Source organism: Lynx canadensis, chromosome B2 (assembly GCF_007474595.2).
Source record: "Lynx canadensis isolate LIC74 chromosome B2, mLynCan4.pri.v2, whole genome shotgun sequence".
Classification (NCBI taxonomy): Eukaryota; Metazoa; Chordata; class Mammalia; order Carnivora; family Felidae; genus Lynx; species Lynx canadensis.
The window spans coordinates 112,562,940-112,589,827 of NC_044307.1; the positions used below are offsets into that span (position 1 = coordinate 112,562,940).

General features: G+C 34.8%; 1 protein-coding gene across 4 annotated transcripts in view; it reads left to right on the plus strand.

The window, feature by feature from the left end:
* The window catches only part of NKAIN2 (sodium/potassium transporting ATPase interacting 2), a 993,755-nt gene that overhangs the window by 445,239 nt on the left and 521,628 nt on the right, over nucleotides 1-26,888 (plus strand). For all 4 annotated transcript variants that reach the window (XM_030316260.1, XM_030316259.1, XM_030316261.1 and 1 more), the window contains one exon: nucleotides 17,623-17,760. In XM_030316260.1, the coding sequence (XP_030172120.1) occupies nucleotides 17,623-17,760 (138 nt within the window). The remainder of the gene's footprint in view (nucleotides 1-17,622; nucleotides 17,761-26,888) is intronic.

A 26,888-nucleotide genomic window follows, 5' to 3' on the forward strand; every position in this document is an offset into this window, starting at 1 on the left:
GCAGAGACAACACTCATCTGCTTGTATTTCACATGTCAATTAAAGAGGTACTCTGTAGACTTTTAGTTTCACAGTATGGTCATGTTCGTACATTTTGCAAAGTCGCATGTCTTGTCAAGAAGAAGATAAAGGGCATCATGTGGTTAATTCCTAGCTTTCTATCCAACCAGTAGCCCAGATAAGGTCAACATTATAACTGGTTTATAAATCATATCATCTATCCTGCAATGTCTGTTTTTTTTTTCATTTGTTTATAATAATAGGTGACACCACCATCTGGCAGCTTAACAAATGTTGTATGTTGTCCATGGTTCTTTATGACCTGTAGCACTTTGACATACCCCTCCTCCAATGTGCACACTATTACTTGGTCAATAACAATATTCAGATTTGATAAGCATCTATGCTTTATCAAGTGGTTCATGGTGGGTGAAGTTTATCATTTGTGATGTTCATGCAATGGGAAATGGCACTTTTCTGCACTATCAGATGCATTTTCAGGAATGTTAGGAAGAAGCTGATAAAAATCTGTCTTCTTTGTAAAGGGTGAAAGAAATGGATAACCCCATGGATAAGACCTAACTACCGCTTAATATGTCTCCTAGTCTTTGAAGTTGTGAGTTCAATGTATTGCATTTCCTCATCTCATAGTAGTTTGAGACATCACAGCTTCACAGAGTAAAAGTTTCTTTTAATTTTCAGAATATCAACTTACATGTATAGCAGGGGAAGTGGAATGAGAAGTTCAACATTGGAAATGTATATTAAAATTACAATTCAACTTTAATTTGATAACACCTTGCCTAAACTATCCTTTCAGGTCATAAATTACAGAGCTTCTAGTATGCAAATGCCTCACCTCAGCAGTTACTTCTGTATTCGCCATTACTTTTTCCTCTGTCAGGCCCAGTCTGGGAGATCTCTTATTCAAATAAACTCTAAAACATTATCTGGACCATGTGTCCAGCCATAAACCACAATTGGAAAATATGCATGAAAAATTTTATGTTGATTAAAGATTGCTAACTTTTTTTCCCTTCTACATTTCCAAATCCTTGTTTGATTTGTGATGGCAATCTTAAGTTACTTATCTAATTAAAATCAAGACTAATATAGAAAAAATCTATAGTTATTCCAACCAGCCATTAACTTCTGATGAAATTACTCTATAAAATAGATATAAAACCCCCCAGTGTCACTTAATCTCAATTGTATTGTGGAATATGAAAACTGACATTTCTCAGGAACTTTCGAACAAATTGAACCCCCAATGAGAATGAATACTGAAACAGTAGGTTGGAATGCCTTACTGTTTTTGTACTTTTTTGGATTCTTTTTTATTTTTTCTTTTTAATTTTCCCCTGGCTTTCTTTAGGTGTGAATGACAAATGAGAAATTGTATATATTTAAGATAACAACGTGGTATTTTGATATAAGTATACTTTGTATAATGATTACCACAGTCAAGCTAATTAAATGATCAATCAGTTCCCTCACAAGCTGCCATTTCACCTCATAGAGTTACCATTTGGTAAATTCTTGAATAGGTCCAGCTTAAATTACAGTTTTCAATTTTCAGTTGCTATCTTAAATATGTATATCTTCTATAGTGTTGGTTAATATTTAATATCAATAGTACTTAGAATTTTGTATGCCAGCTAATATTTAGCTGTTCTCCCTGTCCTCTTCCTTCTCCTCCTTCTTCTCCTACCTCTTCTTCTCCTACCTCTTCTTCTTCTTCTTCTTCTTCTTCTTCTTCTTCTTCTTCTTCTCCTACTCCTTCTCCTCCTTCTCCTTCTCCTTCTCCTTCTCCTTCTCCTTCTCCTTCTCCTTCTCCTTCTCCTTCATCTCCTTCTCTTCTTTTTTTGGAAGCTTATACCTCCAACTCTTCTTCACCCATTTTGCCCAACACCCACCCTCCACCCCTCTGGGAACCATCAGTTTGTTCCCTGTGTTTATTTGTCTGTTTCTGCTTTTTGTTCATTTGTTTGTTTTTTTAGATTCCATATGTAAGTGAAATCATATGGTATTTTGTTCTTTTTTTTTAATTTTTTTTTCAACGTTTATTTATTTATTTTGGGACAGAGAGAGACAGAGCATGAACGGGGGAGGGGCAGAGAGAAAGGGAGACACAGAATCGGAAACAGGCTCCAGGCTCTGAGCCATCAGCCCAGAGCCTGACGCGGGGCTCAAACTCACGGACCGCGAGATGGTGACCTGGCTGAAGTCGGACGCTTAACCGACTGCGCCACCCAGGCGCCCCAATTTTGTTCTTTTTAAATAACCTCACTCAAATATGATAAAATTAATAGAAATATATCCTACAAACTTTAAATCATGTCTGTGTTTTTGGTTCAGGTTTGTGAATTATCAAGAAAAAGTTCTGCTCTGTGAATATTTCCAAAAATAGAAACAACCCTTGGAATATTTTGTAGTTTTAAAATTATTATAGTTTTTGGGGCGCCTGGGTGGCGCAGTCGGTTAAGCGTCCGACTTCAGCCAGGTCACGATCTCACGGTCCGTGGGTTCGAGCCCCGCGTCGGGCTCTGGGCTGATGGCTCAGAGCCTGGAGCCTGTTTCCGATTCTGTGTCTCCCTCTCTCTCTGCCCCTCCCCCGTTCATGCTCTGTCTCTCTCTGTCCCAAAAAAAATAAATAAACGTTGAAAAAAATTAAAAAAAATTATTATAGTTTTACGTATTAGAACAGAAATATATTATTTTCTTATAGTTTATTTCTAGTACTGTTGTATGGCAAGTTAGTTAAAATGAGTTTAATGCAGGCCTTTCTACCAAATGTCATTATTGTAAAATGCATCCAATTTTAAAGTACAATTCAGACTTAGAACTTTCAGAATGGATACATTGAAAAAGTCTAAAATTGCCAACTTATTTTGAAATAAGATAGTAGAAGGGTGTTCAGGCAATTTTATTTGCCTTTTATCAAAAGAGTCATGATTATTTTCTTCCAGAAAAACCATCAGTGCAAGTAATTAGTAGATTCTGTTTTACTGACTAGGCTCATTTCTAATTCCCACCATGATGTGGCTTGATTCTGTATGCATTTGCAGGACTATAATTACATATGAGTGTTTAGACTTCGCCAGACCAGCAAGGTGATAAACTCCCTTAGAACAACAGGGAATGGGAAAGTGGCAGGAAAATGCAACACCATGGTGACGTCATGCCTGTAAAAGCTATGTGACCAGTGGTGGACTTGGCAGAGCTCAGCTGGGGTCCAGTGACTGGGGTCTGAGACTGACATTGCTTCCTTCAAAGTGAAATATGAAATGTGATTGTCAGTGAAGCAAATAAAGCCAATTGGAGGGAATTAAAGAAAACAAACGTAATAATCAACAGCAATGACAAACATTGAGATCAAAAAGGCAAAGCAGGAAAAACCATTATTTTGAGATTCGGTTGTAATTTTTATTTTGTGAACTTAATATGTGAAGCAAAACATATTCTACATAATTGAATTTAATATTTTTAAAAATCAAAGTCATAACCTATGGCCCATAGCTCAGAATGATATCTTATATAAAGAAAGTTTAGGGGCGCCTGGGTGGCACATTCAGTTGAACATCCAACTTCGGCTCAGGTCATGATCTTACAGCTTGTGAGTTCGAGCCCCGCGTGGGGCTCTGTGCTGATGGCTCTGAGCCTGGAGCCAGCTTTGGATTCTGTGCCTCCCTTTCTCTCTGCCCCTAACCCATTGGCATGCTGTCTCTGTCTCTCTCAAAAATAAATAAACATTATTTAAAAAACAAAGTTTAAAGATTTTTAATGACAAGTAATTCCTTATAAATTTTCTGTAACATTTTTTATGATCTCTCTGTTAGGTAAAACTATGTAAATGGCTGAGATGTAGCTGGCTTCTCACTATATTTATATGAAATATTCTATATATCTACATCACTATGTATATATTACACACACTAAACACACACATGCGCACACATTTCTTGGTTTTAATTACCATATCTTTAAAATACAAGAGAAAGGGCAACTTAATCATCTTCAAACCTTTCTTTCTCTTCTCTTTTTAGCATACTTGAAGAATTAAGAAATTTCAACCTAGTCATAAGGGAATTATATAGATAGCATGGCCATTTCAGTATTCTCTGAAACTTCTTGCTCTAGGAAAAGGAAATGTTAAATCTCAGGAAGCTTTGCCAATAAACTAGTTTTTATGATATGTTTGGAAAAGGTCAGAATTACTGTCAGAACTTTGAAGAAGAATATAGCTCTAGAACCTGATAGTTAACTCCTGCTGTGATTGTCAAGCACACAGCAAATGAATGGAAACTCCTGGTTAATTTTTTATGGAACCAAGAAAAAAAAATCAGTAACTTAAAAAACAAAAGTTGAAAACGTTTTCATAAAGGAAGTAAACATGGTGACTGTGGAAACTCTTCTGGCTTCTGTTTCCTCCAAGGTGTGAGATAAGAGTCAATATTTATCTTTCCCAAACAATATGAATTAAGATCTATGGAATCATTTCAGTGCTATAGATTATGGTGTAACGCAGTGGTTTATGTTACTTGTTTTATATACAAAATTACAAGAAATTAGTTGGCTACCAGAATTATGAAGTGCAACTCTTTTTAGACACTGGGTCAGTTAATCCAAAACCTTCCTAAAGGGGTCAAGTATAAAAAGTGCTACATGCATACCCGACACATTTTAACTCAAACGACAAAAGACTCTTCTGTTGATGTAGGACTAAGGACTCTTCTTTGTGTGTGGAATCACTGACTGGAGTTTGACATGTGTTTTTTGCATAAAAAAATCCATAATTTATTAATTCTGAATTTTTGTTCATTGGTTTCTTTACAGTGGAATAAGAACTTAAAGACTTGTAAAATAATTTGGAAAAAGATTCCATTTGTATTTATATAATTGTTTCCAACTATCCTTTAGAAACTCACTTTTATGCTTTTATGTGGCATTTATATGTTACACTTAGATTTTTTTAAAGCTATATTTTTGGACTCGTAAGTTAATCGAATATGTAATAATTAAATCGTATAGTGATGCATGCTATGAATACAACTCATATAACCAGGTTTGAGTTAGTGTTTACAGCCAGCTCTATATAAGCTTATAACTTGAGTGGTGGAACATCGTAGTTTGGTGCTTTGGACAGCTCATTAGTAAATTGGACCCCTTAAATATAGTTACCATCTTTAAATACCTCTCCAGAGAGAAGCATCATTTCAGAGATATTGTCTAATTTATTCTCCATTGCCAATGAAATCGCGTGTCACTGGGAGATAGGAGCCTAAAAGCACTGCAATGATGTGGGACCATGATCAGGGCTACAAAAGGTGGAAAAAGCTCTATTATTTAAAATAAAAATTTAGGCAATGTTTTGTGTGGGTTCATTAACTTAATAATGAACCCACTGAAAAGGAACGGAATGATGACTTCATGAAACTAAAAAGAAAAAAAAACATTCTTGAATCTATAACAACTAACATGCATACACATATATTCAATTTATGCATTATTATATAGGCATATATATTTATAATATCATTTGAAAGATAACATGATTGTAGTTCAAAGTTTGGATACTACACAAGTCATCTTCACCAATTAACAGCTATATGACCTTGGGAAATTAATCATTCTGCCTGGATTTTCTCATCTTTAAAATGGAGATAATAGGGGGTGCCTGGCTGGCTCAGTCTGTTAAGCACCTGACTTCGTCTCAGGTCATGATCTCATGGTTCTTGCACTGACACTGTAGAGCCTGTTCAGGATTCTTTCTCTCCCTCTTGTTCTCTGCCCCTCCCCTACTTGCACTCTCTCTCAAAAATAAATAAATAAACTTAAAATAAAATAAAATGGAGATAATAGTATTGTCTACCTTATTAAGTAAGCTCATATCTGTAAATGCTTGGAATAGTGCTATGAATACTAATAATAGTATATAAAGCATGCACATGCGGACGGGGAAACCGTGTGTATGATTTAGGAGTGCTTGTAATGCTTTGAATTTTAAAGTTTCAGGTATGAAATACATTTCATAGCTTGACAGAATTTATCATTTTGAGCCTGTACCAGTTATCTATGCTACATTAATGGAGTCTATGGTAGAACTCCTAAAGCTGATAGAGAATATCATCTCTTATTACATTCACCCATGGACAGCCACAGACATTCTGTCAACAGAAAAACAAATATTATGACTGCCTCTTTTCAGAATAGCATCTCCATATCTGTGTTGAATCCAATAATATGGTTACTTTAAAGGGCACAGAAGACATGGTATTTACCATGCCAAAAATAGCATACGTCGTGACAAATTCTAAAATGCTCCTGTAGCCATCTGAAATGGTATTCTCTTGTATTCCTAGTTGCAATTTCTGATATAACTCACTGCTACAGTGACTGCCAGTACACGGTAGTGATCTTGATAACATTTCTGCTTTCATTTCAACTCTTGATTGGCCTTTAGCAGTCAGAGTAAGTGAGGCTGTCATTCCATCTCCCATCCTTATGAAATTGAGTTTTATGAAAGAGACGTAACCTAGAGTTTGAGAGGTTTGATTGACAGCTTCCATATGGCTGCCTTGCTGTAGTCAAAGAAATAGTGCCCTGAAACCTCTGCTGGTGCGTTCATTTGAAGAGAAGAGCAGGTAGGAGGGAAAGGAGACAGGGAGACACCAGAGTGCAGGACATTATGATGTCCACCTCTGTTCCCTGAGATGGTATGTGTGCTTCCACCTCCAGTCCTGTTAAATATACAGCATCTACTTAACAGGGGATGCCAATGATAGTAGCAACATTACTAATTCACTGTCTCAAATGGGGGAGGGCAGGAGTATTGGAGTGGCATTGTACATTGTTTTGAATTCACAAAATATAAATCTATACAAAGATAATAAGTATTTATTAAGACCCAAACTGAAAACTGCCTACACATTGCTTCTCTGATAATGATATATGAGACGTGTTTTGGACTCTTTATCAGCTTTACAGAAAAAAAAAAAAATATATATATATATGCGCATTTTTACCTAGTTGACAAATTTGAAACTCTCCAGATGGCAACTTTAATATGTTTAATATGATTGTGCTGTTAAAAAATAGCAATAGAATTTTCTCTAGAGAAAGTCATTTGCTATGAGAAAGAAATACCGTATGATACATGAAAATAAGAACATTTCAAGCTATTTTTGTTATTTTGGCTTTTACTGAGCTCTCGATGAATTAAAAAAAAATCTGTGCTGAACAGATGATGCTGATGATGAACTTAGCAACTTATTCTCCCCAATTCCTAAAGTCTCTTATTAAAATATAGTCAACCCTTCTCTCATCTGTTTTTCTACATATTGTTAATATTAGCCACATGGTGGGTTTTTTTTCTGTACACCTGCTACATGAGCAGTAGGAGATCCGGAAATGGGTCAGAAGCAGATAGACAGATCCATAGCAGGGGTGTCATTTGAACAGATACACCTGGGTCTTCTTGAAGTTTTGAGAATTTCTGCCCTAAGAATCATTTCAGATATTAGGTGTCTTATAGTATAAGACTAATTCTGCCAGCCAGTGTGAAAATTGATTCATCTCATCACTGATTCCCTACCCCACACCTCAGTGGTGCCTTGGACAGTGCTTTGCATGGTCCAATACTTATAATATGTCATCAGTGCTTGTAGCATACATGATTCAAAAGTTCATGGCCATGGTCTTCTGCACTTTAAGCAGTTTCTCCCTATGTTATGAATATTTATCCCATTGGTTTATTAGCTTGAGCTTGAATCAGTTAAGACTTTGTTGTGGAGGTAACTGGAAATTTCAAGGTCAAATGGATGCATTAACATTCTCATTCATACCTGTCATGGGCTTTGTGTGAGCCATGAAAACTACCTAGAACAGCCATCATTTGGTTGATTCAGTTCTTCTGAGAAGTTAGATTTCCATTGAGTAAAATTATAGACTCTGTGAAAAAAATCAAAACAAAGACCCATCTATCAAGAGGACCTGAGCTGTGATCTTTTTAGGTAATTTCATATAAATACAGGGAGACCGTAAACTTAATACATGAGAATTTGTCTATCTAGGTATGAAATCATTTCGTGACACAAGTCTACATAAATGTCATTTTATTGTAACTTTGTGGGATTACTAGCCTACTGACTGCATCAGTAGTATAAAATTTCAGCTTATTTTATTTTCAAAAAGGTTCTGTCCTAACTGTATACTTGTCTTTAGAGTGAATTGCACAATTTGTAGAAATAGAGTAATAGTAGTAATAATGATTATTTTATGGGGTTATCATAATTGTGTGAGTTTGCAAGCCATAGAGCTATATGAAAAAGTTATTTACAACATTTTAAAAGACATTTATTGCTGTATCTTTTATCTTTTACCTTGTCCAAAGAACCTCTTATGTTTACTTATCAAATTAGGGAAGTATTTGGTAATAAAGTAGAAATGATTCCCTAAAATTTTGAAAGCAACAGCATCAGATTCTATTATAAGTTTCTAGTATATTCGAGTATGTTCTAAATAGTTTGTGGTTGAGAATATGGACATTGAAGTTACCATGATTAGCCCTATAATCATGGTCATGGTATCAATTTCCTCATCTGTACAATAAAGGTAATGATAGATAATCATTGTTAGAATGCATGATTTAAAAGTAAGCATTAATTAAATAGCATATCAAAGTCCTTATCATAATGCCTTAGATATAATAAGTACTCAAGTTTTAAAAATTATTATATCAGAATCCATACTCACTATTCAGAGGGCAAAGATTTGTGTTATGATAAGGAGATATTAAGTTAAATAATGTTAAATCCCTACCACTAAACATCCAATAATAGTGATTTCACACACACACAATATGGCATATCAACATAAAGATCAGGCAGTATATGACTTGGTAAGTTCAATTCAACAACAGTCAAGCAATATTTTTGTGCTCTAGTGTCAAATTATTGTGCTTCTTCTTTAGAATGATATATTTTTAAAAATCTAGTATGTTATGCTAGTCATCAATTTGTCTTTTGATAGAATGAGTGTTAACTCATGAAATGGTTATAAATGACTATGCAGAATGAACAGCTGTGAGAAATAATAAATGGTTCTGATATCACAACAACTAGAATATTAGCTGTCATATGCAGAGTTATATATAAAAGGCATTATTACACAAAAGGATGAGAAGAATTTTAAAATATACTATTTTATTCTGAGGTGGGTCAGTTAAATAACTCTATAAGTTTAACCTCAAAAATATATGACTGACTGTATTTCAATAAAAATCGTAAGAAATACCATGCACTGTTTCAGTAATGCACCTTATAAGAAAAAGCACATCCGTAATAAGCAGGAATACTTGTTTTTATTGAGTTTCTTTGAGTTCATGCCAAGTCTTTCCCATTACTTTCCTGAAAGTCTTTACTGTGATTAACTATATGGAAACAGAGTTTTTTTAAATAAGGTGGGGAGAGAGAAAGAAAAACATGAAAGAAATTGTGATATTTGAAGCCTATTCTTTTACATTGTACTAAAATCAATGAGATACATGGAATTTTGAATGAGGCAGGAAAACATTCATTAAGGAAGACCCCCCCCCCAGGATATTATTATTTGCAGTTGTGACTGGTAAAATATGAAACAGTTAATCTTCTCTAACTAAAATATCCTGGCAAGTCTATCAATCTAGAATATTTTTACTAAAATACCAGGGTCTAAACTTCTTATGTGTTGTTCAAATATGAATTAATTAGCAAACATGTTAGGTTGTAATTTAAGCATTGTCATAATTATATGTATTATTATTTTGATCTTCATGCCAATCTTAAAAGTTCTGTATGACAATTTTATAAATGAAGACACTGAGATTCATAGAGGTCAGTTGACCTCCTGTGGTCATATAGTGAGTTAGAATTTAAACAAGATTTTTCTGATTCAAAACTTGGGTCCTGAACCACTATGATATGTTAACTTCTGTTAAAAAAATTTTTTTAACGTTTATTTATTTTTGAGAGACAGAGAGAGAACATTAGCAGGGGAGGGGCACAGAGTGAGGAACACACAGAATCTAAAGCAGGCTCCAGGCTCTGAGCTGATAGCACAGAGCCTGACACGGGGCCCAAACCCATGAACTGTGAGATCATGACCTGAGCCGAAGTCAGACACCCAACCGACTGAGCCACCCAGGCACCCCATGTTAACTTCTTTCTTTTTTTAAGTTTATTTATTTATTTTGAGAGAGAGAGCTCACAAGTGGGGTAGGGCAGAGAGAGGGAGAAAGAATTCCAAGCAGGCTCCATGCCATCAGCGCAGAACCCGATGTGGGGCTCAAACCCACAGACCGTGAGATCATGACCTGAGCTGAGATCAAGAGTCAGATGCTTAACTGACTGAGCCACCCAGGCGCCCTTCCCCATGTTAACTTCTATTATAATTGAAGCCACTGGGGACAGATCTCCTTTTGGTGATGTTTTCATTATTTGTCTTTAAGGCTTATTCCTTTGTTTTGTATTTAAAGAAAAACAATTATGTGGGAGGAGACAGAAAATCCTTGGTTTAACTAAAATAGGGTAAGTTGTTATTTGTGACCCAACATCTTATCAAACACTTTACAATTTTATTTAGTAAACAAACACCTCCCCCCACCACACACACAGACACACTTGAAAACTACAGTTACTCAAGAGTTGTTAAAATTTTTCAAGTAAGACTCTGTGCATGGCTGTGTCCATATCTTACATGTATAATTATTGTAGACCCTACTTCAAGTTTATTCTCTTAATTTCATATTTGAATCGGGACTCTTGGTGAGATAAAAGATATTTGTCTCTATCATATCTCCTGCTGATAATGTCTAAAAGCTGGCATATATGTTCTCCCTTGTCCACTATGAACAACACAGAGAATCTTAAGCAGGGAACATCATCAATCATATCCATACAGAATTTTGCTTTGTAATACTGTGGTATTTTAGACAATGTCAAAAAGATCTCAGCATCTCAACAGTGTTGTAAAGACCCAGAAAACCTCTAAAGTCTTTACATATTTCCTGGGGGTTGGCTTAAAAAGAAGAGAAACCAACATGGGCATGATTTTTTATTCTGGAGCAGGCAGTCCAGATTGTGCTTGAGATTACAATTCACCATAGGAGACTGCAGGGGAGGGTAGGTAACCAGAATATGGATGAGACGTAGTGTGGCGACAAACAACTAAATACATACAGACATAAGAACTGGCAGCTTTACCAAAATGGGCAGACAAGCAAGAAATAGAAAATGCACTGGGGAGTCAGGCAAGAGAATCATGAATCCGAGGCAAGATCTCAGAGTAGTGATATAGAAGTAGAGTCCTATATGGGTCAAGGAGACAGTACCAGAACTGTTTTCTTACCTCCTTCAGTGTTGTTTTAAGTTCTCTATTGGGCAAGAAACAAAAGAGTAGTTACAACTGGGAAGACACAATTGACCATACTTGACTGGAATGTAGGAGAAAGTCACAGCTATTTCTATCGACAAAATTCTGACAAACAGATGGCCATACGAGGTTCTGTCTGTCTGGAAGTTTATATAAACTTTCATAGTCCCCACAGATAGAATAAGAACTTTGGACCCATTGTGGGGACTGTTGTGCCCATTTCATGATTTCCCCACGTATTTCCTACTTTCTATGCTCTAATAAAGCTAATTTTGTTAGTTATCTTCTCCTGAAACCAGTGAAAAGCAAATCCTTTCTTTATTGATTCATGAAATTCTACAATTTCATGATGAGCTTTGTCATTTCCCTGAAGTTCACATGGATAATGGGGAGGGACTTTGCATAGGAGTGCTCCACTTGCCTAGCATCTCAGTCTGGGTCTGTCTTATCTCTCCTCAGGTACCTGAGAGTGGAGACAGTCTAAAAGCAGGATTCCTAAAGGAGAGTAAAGACAGTGAAATGGTGAGGGTGCAGGGAGGAGAACAGGCATGTCCATAGATAATTTCAATTTTAATATATAATTTAGACACTAGAAACAATTTGGTTGTTACTAGCGTTTAATAACACACTCAAATTTCTTTTTAAATCGAGGAACCTGTGTTCTACTATAATAGAATAAAAAACTATATTTTTGTTCTCAAATTCTGTGTATTAGTTTTATTTCATATTAATGGTATTAACTTACAGATTACATTTTAAGGGCATAAAGTTACAGAACTATTGGGAAGGAAAATTTATTAAGAAATCTTAGTTAGTTATTCACAAAAATGCAGTGTCTCAAGGAACCCAATTTTGAGTCCCACCAGTTGAAAACAGCTAGCTATAAACATCCCATTATGGCTTTTAGAAGAATATCTTAAAGTGTTCATGTACATGTAATTGCCTTGTTAATACAGCTAAATGGCAATAGCTACCTAGGAAATATGAATGATTCTCAATTTGCCATGCAAACATTTGAAGCAAACTTGCTGTAGACTGAATACTCCCATTAAGGGGTCAAATTAATTTAACAAATTATTTACTTAATTGGGTCCAGTCTTCTCAGATATAAATTGAGGAGTGTAGAGTGAGTCTCGTCCAGTTTGAAAAGTCAATACATTTATCCTAAAGAGATCTCACAGGTGCTTTTTATGAATATTTGTTGTCATTGTTAGTAAGATGAATTCTAGTTAATATACTTATAAGAAAGTTTTTGAAAACTTTTTCAGTTTAAGCGTGTTCAACTAGATAAACAGTGACTACTAAGATTCATGTTTATTATAATGCAAAAGAGTAGAGAAGTTTTCATATTTTAACAGTATATACGTTTATATCAAAGAGAATGAATAACACTTTTATAATATTTGGGATTTTGCGATCAGAATTTGACCCAGCATTTTCACATCTAAGGATCTAGCCTATAGATGTACCAACACACATATACAAGGTTGTTTAATGCACTCAGGTGTGTTATAGCCAAGACTTGGAAACCAAATGATTATCTGTTAAAATGGAACACTTAAGGGGCACCTGGGTGGCTCTGTCGGTTGAGTGTCCAACTTTGGCTCAGGTCATGATCTCACAGTTTGGGTGGTTCGAGGCCCACACAGGCTTGCTGCTGTCACCCTGCCAGTGCAGATCCCTCTTCAGATCCTCTGTCCTCCTCTGTCTATCCCTTCTCCGCTTGCACTGACCCAAAAATAAATAAATATTTTTTTTAAATGGAGCACTTAATAATAAGGATATAATGTATGTGTAGGATTCACTAATATGGAGAGACATCCACAAACATCACAAAGTGCAAGGGGAAAACCATACCATTGCAATCCCATTTGTGTAAATAAAATTATGTGGGAAAAATTCAAGACATATATATGACAGACAAATGCCTACGTGCTGGCATCTACATACAATATTTTCCTGACAAGCTGTGTACTTAATAGAGTTTCCTCAAATTGACGCGGCTGCTTCTGGGGAAAGAGAATAGGACTGATGGTTTCTTCAAAATTTGTTAAGTGTTTAAATGAGTGTTGTACCTTATATTTTAGGGCTGTTACAACCTCTATAACAGAGTTAGAGAAAGAGAGAAAAAATAAGTTATGGGTCAGCTTATCTATATAAAACTTACAAATAAAATTTTCTTTAATCCAAACTGAAACTCTGGTAAAAAAAAAAATATTAAATTTCAAGTAGGGATTTTCCCAGGAAGAAAAGGAAAATTTAATGTGGCAAAAACCATCAATATACACAATCGCATTCATGATATCAAAGAAAAGAATAAAGTGATTATCTCAATAGATGCAGAAATAATAATTGATAAAGATTAGCTTGTGTTTATGTTAACAAATAGAAACATCATAATAATAGTAATGTAAAGGCACAGAATTCTTTATGGAAAGCAACAAGTTATGCATTAATAACAGGCTACTATGTAGAAACAAAACACAAAGAACAAAATTTACATACAGCAAAACTAACAAGCATGAGAGGGACTTATTCCATAACACTTTTTATATGAAAACGGCACACAGAAACAACAGCGGTAGAGACAGTTCCGAATTTAGGATTGTTTGGTTTACGATTCTTTGACTTGACAGTGGTGTGAAAGCAATATATCTGCAGTAGAAACTGTACTTCAAATTGTGAATTTGGATCTTTTCCCGGACTAGTGATATGGAGTACGATTGTCTCTAGTGATGCTAGACAAAGGCAAGGAGCCACAGCTCCCAGGTAGCTACAGATCACAAGAGTAAACAACCAGTACACTTATAACCATTCTGTACCCATACAAACATTCTGTTTTTCACTTTCAGGACAATATCAATAAATCATATGACATATTCAACACCTTATTATAAAATAGGCCTTGCGTTGGATGATGTTGTCCTATGGTTTGCTAATGTAAGTGTTCTGAGCACATTCAAGATAGGATAAGATAAGGGGTGCCTGGGTGGCTCAGTTGGTAAGCGTCTGACTTTGGCTCAGGTCATGATCTCACAGTCCATGAGTTCGAGCCCCGTGTCAGGCTCTGTGCTGACAGCTCAGAGCCTGGAGCCTGCTTCAGATTCTGTCTCCCTCTCTCTCCGCCCCTCCCCTGCTCATGCTCTGTCTCTCTCTGTCTCAAAAAGAAACAAAAACATTTAAACATTTTTAAAAAAGATAAACTAAGACAGGATGTTTGGTAGGTGAAGTGTATTAAATGCATTTTGACTTATGATATTTTTGACCTGTGATGGGTTTATCAGGAAGTAATGTCATTATAAGTTGAGGAAGATTTGTTTATGTTTTTCAAGGCCGTATACCTGTATTTGTATGCCAGGTAATAGAAAGCACAGAAAGCAAATATATTACAGAGGGTCCAATGGGAGGAAGCAAAATAACTCTGAGAACATGGGTTGAAGGAGGCAAAAAACAAAAAAACAAACAAAAAAACAAACAAAAAAACAAATTTGCCTGACTAATGATGATATGAACTGACAACTATGATCAAAGAAATTCTCTGTATTATTCCAAAATAAGTAAGGTAAAAAGCAGCACATATCCTGTGACCAACATAGGTCTACAACATAAACTGTGAAAGCTTTTGTTTCTGGACTAGGTGTGTCACAAATCTACAACATTGGGAACATGGCCCACTGGCCATGCACAGAGCCTACTTTTTTTGTTTGTTTATTTGTTTGTTTAGTATTTACCATTCTAAGATATCAGGAGAATCACTTAGCCACCATACATCTGAGAGTTCTTAATCTGAAAAGTAAGACAATATTTACCTCTCAGACACATTGAGATAATACATGACTGGGGATTAGCAAGGATGCCCATCACCTAAGAAATGTTTTAACTAGTATCTATTCTCTTCCCTACAACCCCATAACCCTTTCAGTGATTCCACAGTTAATATAATTCCTTTTTGAAGGAATTCTTAGAAAAGACTAACTACTTCTATAAATTGTTATTCCCTTTATATTCTCTGAATTTTTCAGAAAATCTTCCCTTCTTTAGTCCCAGCTCTAAATAACAGGACCTATGATGAAGCTACTTATGATGGCTAATAGGGTCAATCAGAAACAGGGTAAAAGCAGGAATATTATAATTGAGGAATTGCACATTAACTTTTTCAGTCTGCATAACCTTGTAAGTAATGTTTGACGAAACTATTAGTTCTGTCATTAAAAAAAAAGACTAATAAATGTTGACATAAATTAATTTTAGCCATGCAGAATTAGCAACTATATTATCATCTATATATTTTTTATAATTAACGATGGTACTGCTATTTTCTTCCATAATTGGTGCATTTATCGAGAGATTTCCCACTGTTTGACTAATGCGTTTCATCCTCTATACTTTTTCCCTGCTGTGTCCCCACAGTTATGATGCTCAAAATTTATAGAGTTTAGATTCCTCTTGCTGCTGTTTACATTCCTACTTACCGTTTATTCATAGGATGAGTTTAGAGAGTTCTAAGTTGGAGAGAGCTTTTATACAAATGATTAGCAGTTGCTCCGAGAACCGCCACTTATTTTTTTGGTACCATTAATAGATTCAAAAACAAGGGATACATTATACTGCCTAACATTACAAATGGGTCTCCTTTATGTGAAGCGTTGACTGCATGATAACAGTTGAAGGAATGTTTCATTAGAAGGCAGTTCAAGGTTTATGAACCTGCAGTTATGTGCAATATTATTTACGTTCCACTTTTGCAACTCTGGTGGATATTGTGGATTTAGAATATGCAAGGTAGAACAGACCTAGATTCTCTCTTTTTTTAATCATTGCCAAGATAAGTGAAAATGAAGATTTGACAAGGCTGGATTACTGTTACAGCCCTTGGTTGCCTTAGGAAACAGAAGTGTTATGTAAACAGTTGTCATGAATTTATTTTCTTTTTCAATGCCTGATGGGAATATGTGTTGTTCAGCTAAAGAAGTACAGTGGGAATATTGATCATTCAAGAAATCTTCAAACTGAGCTACAGGTATTTAATTTAAAAGCACACTGGCTGTTTTGAGAGTCAGTATGTCCTTCTGACAAGAAATATCATCAAAGCATAGTAATGTTAGTAATGTAGGGGTTTTAAAATATCCTTTTTCTTTAAAGCCTAGATTGAAAAACAACCAAAGACACTGTTGAATCTTTGTGTGGAATATCAGGTCTTTTCACAATGTTTTACTCGCAACCGTTTATTATCATTCCACCTGAGGGCAGGCAGGAAGAATAAAAGTGAGTTTATTTGATCTGAGAGAAACTTGATAGCTATCAGGTTTTACTTGTCAATATAAAATGGTACTTCTGGACTATCACAGCTTTTGTGTCATTGTTTAGTTGTTCGTTTGGTTGATTAGGTTGGTTGGTTTGTTTTGTTTTTCTTCTCTCAATCCTTAGATTTGTACCTGTGTCTTAATTGTCAAGTTGTAAACATAGATAAATGTAGGATAATTTTAAATGACCTACGTTCCTTGCTTTTATAACAGTGACACTTTTTTTTTATTTTTGCTTCTCATTGTTTTAATGTCCTTTTTGCACCCTTTTGTCTGGTTATATACGTAACTGAGTATAACAAAAAAAGTCATTTTTGATTTATAATCCAGTATTATTTGGGTTAGAAGTCAAAGTCCTGAATTTTACAAATGAAGGATCAGTACCCCCAGAGAAGTGAAAGACGTACCTAGTCCTTTCTAGACTTAGCTAGTCTCGCAACCACAGTTAGAGGCAAATCTAAGTCCATAATCCAAGTTGGTTGACTTGCTGATGAGTTATTTTTCCTCCACATAACTCCCATTTGTTTTATTTTTCAATTTATATAATGACATTTGAGCAGATCCTAACAACATACCCTTTGTGTGGACTTTGCAAACTTGCTGGTTGATGAATTCAAGTGTTAGTGCATATGACAATATAATTTATCCTGTGACTGCACAGATGATATCCTGTGAATATGGCTTGATGCCTCCACAAAATCATTCTGAAAAGGATTGTAGCTGCCTATGGATCTACAGCCTCCATAGTGTTTCTTTGAAATATACCTGAAAATGTCAGTCTTACTGTTAAAGATAAATGCCAGATATGGTAACACAGTTATAATTGCTAATTATAATGCAATATGATCCTTTTGCCGTCTCTTCTCTCTCACCACTGTGCTTACCTCTGTACCCTGTTTTACTATTCTAGGTTTGTGTGCTGGAGAGGCAAATATTTGACTTCCTTGGATATCAGTGGGCACCTATCCTGGCAAATTTTGTACATATTATTATCGTCATTCTTGGTTTATTTGGGACTATTCAATATAGACCTCGTTACATAACAGGAGTAAGTACCCTTCCTGCTTCTTTAAAAACATTGAAATACAGATACAAACTACAAATGTCTTGAAAATTTATATGTATGTCCTCTCTTTGAAGTACTGTTAGTTTGTTTTCCTAGTTTCAGATAACATCTACAGTAATTGGAAATGTCAAGTTTAAAACACCTGACAGTGAATGTAATCAGATTGTGTTTTCATAAATTAAACTTTCAGCAAGTATTCTATTGTAATTAAAAACAAACTATGCACTTATATTTCCAAATTATAAGATGGCGTCCTTTGATTTAACACATTTGGTTGGGAGTTTTTCCCATTTTAAATAATCATATTTTATAAATTGAATAAAAGTAGTTTTAAGTCAATGCAAATGAACATATAGTTTTGATGTGAAACTATTAATATATATTAGGGTTAATATTTGATACCTTTGAAAGCCAGAAGAGTCTGGATCATAGTCTCTATATTTTCCATAATTCTCTTTTTGGTTCAGAGGGAGTGTTTTGCATCTCCACTCAAGTTAAACTTACTTAACATAAAAGTGAAATCCAACTGTGTTGCTGTTGCTATGGGAACCATAACTTAGAATTTTTTACCTTTGTGTGTGCCTCAGATCTCAGCTATAGCTCTTCATTAATGTAGATTTTTTTTAGTTTCATCATTTTTTCTCTTCTATTTTTGACAAAGGAAAAGTCTATAAGCATTTATTTAAAATTATAAAGCAATTTTGTGGTAAAGGAATATATATAAGATAGTGCAGCTAGAGCTCTGCCTTGTTCAACACAAACCAGCAAGCCTTCTCGGGTTTCACAAAGGCCTCCTTCACATAAAAGATGCCCTCTTATGACCTGTTGTCTCAGTCATCTGGAACCTAGATAAAGCTCACTGATACTGAAACAGACAATGTGGTGACAGCTGGACCAAGGGATCCACTGTCTGGCTAAGGATGAGTGAGAAACCCATAGCTTTCTCCTCTGGGCGCGTGCCCAGAAATGAGCACATGTCCCCTCTAACGGTGTATAGCCACATAAATCATGTATAATGTAGGATATGTTTTTTTGCAGGCTAAAGTTTTCAATACACAAGATACGATAGCATGATTCATTTTCTTATATAAACTGTGATATGATCTAATATAGGGAAAAAAGTATAGCGATTGGGAATTGGTCTTCTGAAGTCATAATACTAGGATTGAAATCTTGCATCTACCATTTTTTTTTTATTCTTTAAACAGGCATAAACTTGCCAATTTTTAGAGTTCCTACTTTTAAAATAAAAGTAATAATTATATTAATTCATGCTTTAATTAATGAATTATAAGCCATCATATTAATGATTCTTAATTTAACTATTCTCTTTATTTGTGTAAATAATGTTTCTCTGATTATAATCTTTTTAAAATATAATTTATTGTCAAGTCGGCTAACATACAATGTATATAGTGTGCTCTTAGATTGGGAGGTAGATTCAGTGATTCATTGCTTACATATAACACCCAGTGCTCATCCCACAAGTGCCCTCCTCAATGCCCATCACCCATTTTCCCCTCTCCCCCCGTCCCCCATCCACCCTCAGTTTGTTCACTGTATTTAAGAGTATCTTATGGTTTGCCTCCCTCCCTCTCTGTTTGCAACTATTTTTCCCCTTCCTTTCTCCCATGATCTTCTGTTAAGTTTCTCAAGTTCCACATATGAGTGAAAACATATGATGTCTGTCTTTCTCTGACTGACTTACTTCACTTAGCATAATACCCTCCAGTTCCATCCACGTTGCTGCAAATGGCAGGATTTCATTCTTTCTCATTGCCAAGTAGTATTCCATTGTATATATAATCCACATGTTCTTTATCCATTCATCAATTGATGGACATTTAGGCTCTTTCCATAATTTGGCTATTGTTGAGAGTGGTGCTATAGACATTGGGGTATATGTGCCCGTACGAATCAGCACTACTGTATCCTTTGGAAAAATTCCTAGTAGTGCTGTTGCTGGGTCATAGGGTAGTTCTATTTTTAATTTTTTGAGGAACCTCCACACTGTTTTTCAGAGCAGCTGCACCAGTTTGCATTCCCACCAACAGTGCAAGAGGGTTCCTGTTTCTCCACATCCTCACCAACATCTGTTGTTGCCTGAGTTGTTAATTTCAGCCACTCTGAATGGTATGAGGTGGTACCTCAGTGTGGCTGTGATTTGTATTTCCCTGATGATGAGTGATGTTGAACATCTTTTCATGTGTCTATTGGCCATCTGGATGTCTTCTTTTGAAAAGTGTCGATTCATGTCTTCTGCCCATTTCTTAACTGGATTATTGTTTTTTGGGTGTTGAGTTTGGCAAGTTCTTTATAGATTTTGGATACTAACCCTTTATCCAATATGTCATTTTCAAATATCTTCTCCCATTCTGTCAGTTGCTTTTTAGTTTTGTTGGTTGTTTCCTTTGCAGTCCAAAAGCTTTTTATCTTGATGAGGTCCCAATAGTTCATTTTCTGCTTTTAATTCCCTTTCCTTGGGAAACATGTCAAGCAAGAAACTGCTGTGGCTGAGGTCAAAGAGGTTGTGTCCTATTTTTTCCTCTCAGGTTTTAATGGTTGCCTGTCTCATGTTTAGGTCTTTCATCCATTTTGAATTTGTTGTTCTGTATGGTGCAAGAAAGTGGTCTAGTTTCATCCTTCTGCATGTTGCTTTCTGGTTCTCCCAGCACCATTTGCTAAAGAGACTATCTTTTTGTATTCCATTGGATACTCTTTCTGGCTTTGTCAAAGATTAGTTGGCCATACATTTGTCGGTCCAGTTCTGGGTTCTCTATTCTATTCCATTGGTCTGTGTGTCTGTTTTTGTGCCAATACCATGCTGTCTTGATGATTATAGCTTTGTGGTAGAGGCTAAAGTCTGGGATTGTGATGCCTCCCACTTTGGTTTTCTTTTTCGACAATACTTTGGCTATTCAGGGTCTTTTGTGGTTCCATACAAATTTAGGGATTGTTTGTTCTAGCTTTGAGAAAAATGCTGGTGCAATTTTGATTGGGATTGCATTGAATGTGTAGATCGCCTTGGGTAATATGGACATTTTAACAATACTTATTCTTCCAACCCATGAGCATGGAATGTTTTTCCAATTCTTTGTGTGTTCGATTTCCTTCATATGTTTTCAATAGTTTTCAGCATGCAGAACTTTTACATCTTTGGTTAGGTTTACTCCTAGGTATTTTATGGCTCTTGGTACAATTGTAAATGGGATCAATTTCTTGATTTCTCTTTATGTTGCTTCATTATTGGTGTATAGAAATGCAACCGATTTCTGGACATTGATTTTGTATCTTGTGACTTTGCTGAATTCATGTATCAGTTGATCATAATCTTATGAATATGTCATCTCCATCTCTGATAGAGCTCTTGGAATGAATGTCTAGATGTGGATCAAAATTTTTGAATAGTTTCAAAACTCAGGCATTGGTTTGGAGGTGTAAGAGGAATATTCTACAGAATGTCCTTAGCACAACACTTGGCATTTAAATAGTGGTCAATAAAGGTTAGTTATAATATGTTTCTCCTTATTGTTATTATTTTTTTAATTTTATTTAAATCCAAGTTAGTTAACATATAGTGTAATCATGATTTCAGGAATAAAATTTAGGGATTCATCACTTATGAATCCCACATATATACCATACAAACCCAATATATAAACCCAATATAAACCCAATATAACCACATATAAACCCAATACTCATCCCAACAAGTGTCTTCCTTAATACCCATCACCCATTTAGCCCATCCCCTCCCAACACTCCTCCAGAAGCCCTCAGTTTATTCTCTGTATTTAAGAGTCTCTTATGGTTTTCCTTCTTCTCTGTTTTTATCTTGTTTTTCTTTCCCTTCCCTATGTTAATCTGTTTCGTTTCTTACATTTCACAAATGAGATAAATCATATAGTATTTGTCTTTTTCTGACTGACTTACTTTGCTTACCATAATGCATTGTATTTCCATCCATGTTGTGGCAAATGGCAAGATTTTGTTCTTTTTGATCACCGAGCAATATTCCATTGTGTGTGTGTGTGTGTGTGTGTGTGTATACACACACCGCATCTTCTTTATTCTTTCATCAGAAGGACATTTGGGCTCTTTCCATAATTTGGCTAATATTTATAGTGCTGCTATAAACATTGGGGTGTGTCAGCCTCTTTGAATCAGCATTTTTGTATCCTTTCAATAAATACCTAGTAGTGTAATTGCTGGGTTGTAGGGTAGCTGTATTTTTTTAAGTGGTCAATAAAGGTTAGCTATATGTTTCTCCTTATTGTTGTTATTATTACTTGAAATGATACCAAACTTCATAGACTAGTGATAGGCTGGCAAGCAGTTTAAAATAGAGCAAAGTGTTCTAAGCTATTGGGTGAACTATTTATTCCCCATTTATTTCAGCCTGCTACAACCCTTAAAACAATTTTGTAGGATTCCTATGTATCAAAGTACAATCCCATCTTTTTAGGTAAAATACATACCAACAGATATTTTCAAGACAGACTGTTTGAGAGTAAAGATGCATGAGCTGAGAGTTAAGATGCCACCTTTAAGATTGTTAGATATTTTATATAGCTAAAAGAGCCTCTGAAATCTTTCTGAGGTCTCAACAGTGTGTTTTAGAGCTATATCTTTGATTTGATCTTGAATAGCAAACAGCATTTTGAATTTCATCTAGAGACAGTATCTTACGTGGAAAACCTCTTGCCAGCTGGAGATACTATAAATGTGAAACTTATTTTCCAACTCCCCAAATCCTGAGTTGGAAATAATATCCTCTAAATTCTGCTTAAAACCTGAATTGTTCTTTCTTTACCTCATCTCTCTCTTACAATATAATATTATATGTGGCTAAAAGATGACAACACTGTCTGCTGTTTGCTTGGAAGTCCCCTTAGCCAGATCCACAAGTTGTTAGGTATATTTTCTGTCTTCCAGTATTGCAGCAAATGGTCAAGTTAATTGTTCTGATAGTAATTTAATATGAATCCTTTTTTTCTCCAGTCCTCAAAAACAACTTTCTTACTGCCCTCCTTCCTGTCTTCAATGAGATCTCTTCACTGCCCTTCTGGCTTCCACCTACTACCATTTCTCAAAACTAATACTGTGTTTTAAGTTTATATTATAATATCATTTGAGTTTTGGTACCAGTCCATTTTAGTTATTTATTTCTGCATATTTTCTGTATAGCAGAATTCTGTATAATCAAATTAATGGAATCTAATTTCCATGATGCCATATTAAAGGTCAAAAGTCGATTCAGGAAAATAGAGATTTCACCATCAAAATGGAATTAAGATTTTTAGTTTCCCTAAAGATAGCAAGAGGAATTAAAATTAAAAGAAACTTGAGGGGTGCCTGGGTGGCTCAGTTGGTTAAGCATCTGACTCTTGGTTTTGACTCAGGCCATGATCTCACTCTGTTGCCAAGGCAGAACTACTTGCTATTTTCTCTTTCCCCTTGCTCTCTACCCCTTCCCCCCTTGCTCACTCAGTCTCTCTCTCTCTCAAAAATAAATAAATATAAACTTAAAAAAAGAGGGGCATCTGGGTGGCCAGTTAAGTGTCCAACTTCAGCTCAAGTCAGGATCTCATGGTTTATGAGTTCGAACCCCATGTTGGGGTCTGTGCTGATAGTGCAGAGCCTGCTTAAGATTCTCTCTCTCCCTCTTTCTCTGCCTCCTCCTCTAGTCACTCTCTCTCTCTCTCTCAAAATAAATGAATAAACTTAAAAAACAACTTGAATGGAATTATGGATATCAGAAATTCTGATCATTGAAGAATCTGTATTCAGCAGAAAAAATGTATAATTGGGGGCAAGCTGTAACTAACATTAATATATTGCTGCTCTTGAGTAATTTCCAACAATCTCTGTGCACTGGAGACTTAGATACGAACAGTGAAATTTATTTTTCTCTCTCCTGGAAATATAGGTCTTTATTATTTCTTTGTTTGCCATATTATATGTTTGCATTATTAAACAATTAAGTATAAAAATAAAAACATTCACAATTTTACAACTGAAAACTATTACTAATATTTCTGCATATTCCCTTCATGTATGTGCAAATGAAACATGCCAGATTATGTTACATCTCAAATATGTCATCATTTCTTTAACATTCTATCAAACAGTTATAAAATTCATATGGATATTGTTCATTTAACCTTTTACATTCTTATTTATCATACTCTATAACAATATATACTATATATTGTGTATGTTGTATATTATATATTACATGATTTCCATTTTTATGATAGATAATTCCATATAATCATTTCTGTTAAAATGCTCTCATCTTTATTTGTGATTTCATTCATTAGGAGAAATATCTCAGTATAGTTGAATCATTTTAATTTTAATCATTGTTTAAATCACCTTAAACAATTTTAAGGTTCTTAGTATATAATTGACAGTTACCTATCCAAAATTAGTTTACTGAATTATCCTCCCACAAATGTGCAGTGTAGTCTATTTTACTGCGCTCTTGCTAACCCTGAATATTATCTGTTCTCATATTTATCAGTCTTATAGAAAAGAAATGTCATTTTTGTTTTGAATTGCATTACTTATCTTCACAGAGTTGGACTTTCTCATGCGTTCATTAGCCATTGTCCACTTTGATATCCTTTTTTAGGGGGATTGTCTTTGGCTTGGATTTATTTATCTTTACTCATTTTTTTTGGAGTCAGCATTTATCATAACAATTTTTATGTATTATTTTATGTATTGATCACATAGTAAAGATATTTATCCTTTATCAAAAATTTTTATTTGGGATGTTTATTATTTTTTTCTTATTGAAATAAACTCCATGTCCCTTTGTGATATTTTCTATTGCTTTAAAAATGATAAAATTTAAATTTCATTTTGAAAAGTTTAATGATAAGGCTTCATTATCCTTAGTTCTGATTTTGATAAAACAAAAAGGCACACAGAGTCCCTGAAATAGAGTCTTAGGAAAATGTGTGCCTTTTCACATTTGTTATTTGTAGAGTTTCAAATAATTGATGGAACATTTTATTCTATTTAATTGGGAAAAAATGATAAAATAATAGCATGTGACATCCTCTGAAACACTGAGCACAGTAGCAATAAATCCAATTTAGAAAATATTGGCAATGAGTTTTGTTTCCTTTACTAATCTCTCACATAAGAGTAAAGAAGAAATATTTAAAACAGGTAACTGGAACAAGAACTCAATAGTACCCTTTGAGGGTCTCTGGCATTTCAAGGAATGTAATATGTTGAAGGAAAATAAAATAGATGATTTCAATACTAAGCAAAGGAAATCTGAAGCCATAGAAAGCCTGTGTTTTGTATAATTCTTGGCAACATCAAGTCTCCCCAAAAAGTCCCAGTTAACTCTGGGTGTAATTTATAAATGCATACATATAAATGGCTCCCGTGAAAGTATTTCCTCATGTCATAAGTGAAATTGTTCAGCACATCTTTATTTGGGCTAAAGATACAGACAAGCAGGATGTGATTTGGGTTATTCAGTTTATTAGTTAATGACCAAAAAATGTTAATGAGTTGTAGTGCTCTAAGTAGTATAAAGTAGTCTGAGGACTCTGTAGGTTCCTAACTGCTAAAGGCATGGCAATTTTCTTGGTGATATTACCAGAGGACATGCTGCTGTAATGTTCAAAAATATTTCTTTCTTTTTCCTTCCTTTGTACCTTCATCCCTACCTTTTTTCCTACCTTCATTCCTATCTTCCCACCTTTCTAGTTTTCTACCATCTTTCCATCCTTTCTCTTTTACTCCCTTCCTCCCCACTTTCATTATTTCTACTTAATTATTTTGTAAGAAAATAGAATATCTTATTTAGCTTGAACCTACTGGCTTGATCAAGGAAACCCAGTCCTAAAACTAGAAATAAATTTAAAATAGCTAAAAATCCGTTACTGAAATTTCATAAAAACAGAGAAAAATATAGCATACTAAGATCACAGTAATATTTATAAGAATCGGGTTGTTGTTGTTATTGTTGTTGTTGTTGTTGTTTACCACTTCTATTTCCCTCGACAGATGCTCTTAGACATCTTCCTCTACAAGTCCTATGAACCTCACATTAACTTTACAAAATTTTTGTTCAACTTCAGATGCCTAGGAAATAGCAGAGTTAGGATGTAGTCCCGAGTCCTACTAACCGCCAAACCCATGCTCTTAACACCTGTACTGAATTGTCTCTTAGGAGCACAGTACAGAGGGCCACAATCTATCTGACAAATGGAAACAAGTTTTGTTAAGTTGTTAGCAAATTTAAAATCCATTATGGCATTTGCAATTTGTAAAGCACTTAGATTTTAAATTGTAGTCTGTCATCCCTCTATTAAGGATTATGTTTTTGGCTCTGTATTTAATGAGGAAATGACCTCATGTCTCAAGAATTAAGAACAGAAAACATAGTGATGGATATTTTATTCTTGCAGAGTAACAGCATCACAGGGTATCCTTATTTTCCAGAAATAGTGATTTGGAATGGTGCTTTTTTCTTTTCTTACAGTAATCAGCATTTTGATGATGGTGATAATTCACATATCTGTATATATAATTTATATCTAATATATATTAATTAAAGGCAAAGTATCTCTTTCCACATCTGTTATTGGTAAAGAGCTTTAAATAATTGATAAGAGAATTTTTGTCTATGTAATTGAAAAAATACCCATATTATGTATTGTCCATATTGTTTGGTAAAATATGTATTAATGTATGTTATCATATGTAGTGCAGAGTTTTTTCATGACATCAGATTAGACTGCAATAGCTAATCCTAAAATCAATTGAATATAAATGATTGGGATGCTTTCCTGTTTGTTTGTTTTTTTTAACTGAAAAGGCAAGTGATTAAAATAATGTGGGTAAAGCTAATTTGCTATAATAGGGTTATGGTTAGAAAAAGAAGCCAATATTCATTCATCTTTATCCCTTGTGTTCTAAGAATGATAAACTATTAGACTATGTCATTATACCCATTCTACTCATTATTTCAAAATAATAAAGAAAATAATTGTGTACTCTTTTTAGTTAATGCATTAAACTTTTAAATGGTAATTTCTGACCATTTTTGAGAACTACAGTTCAATTTGGCTACTCTGTCT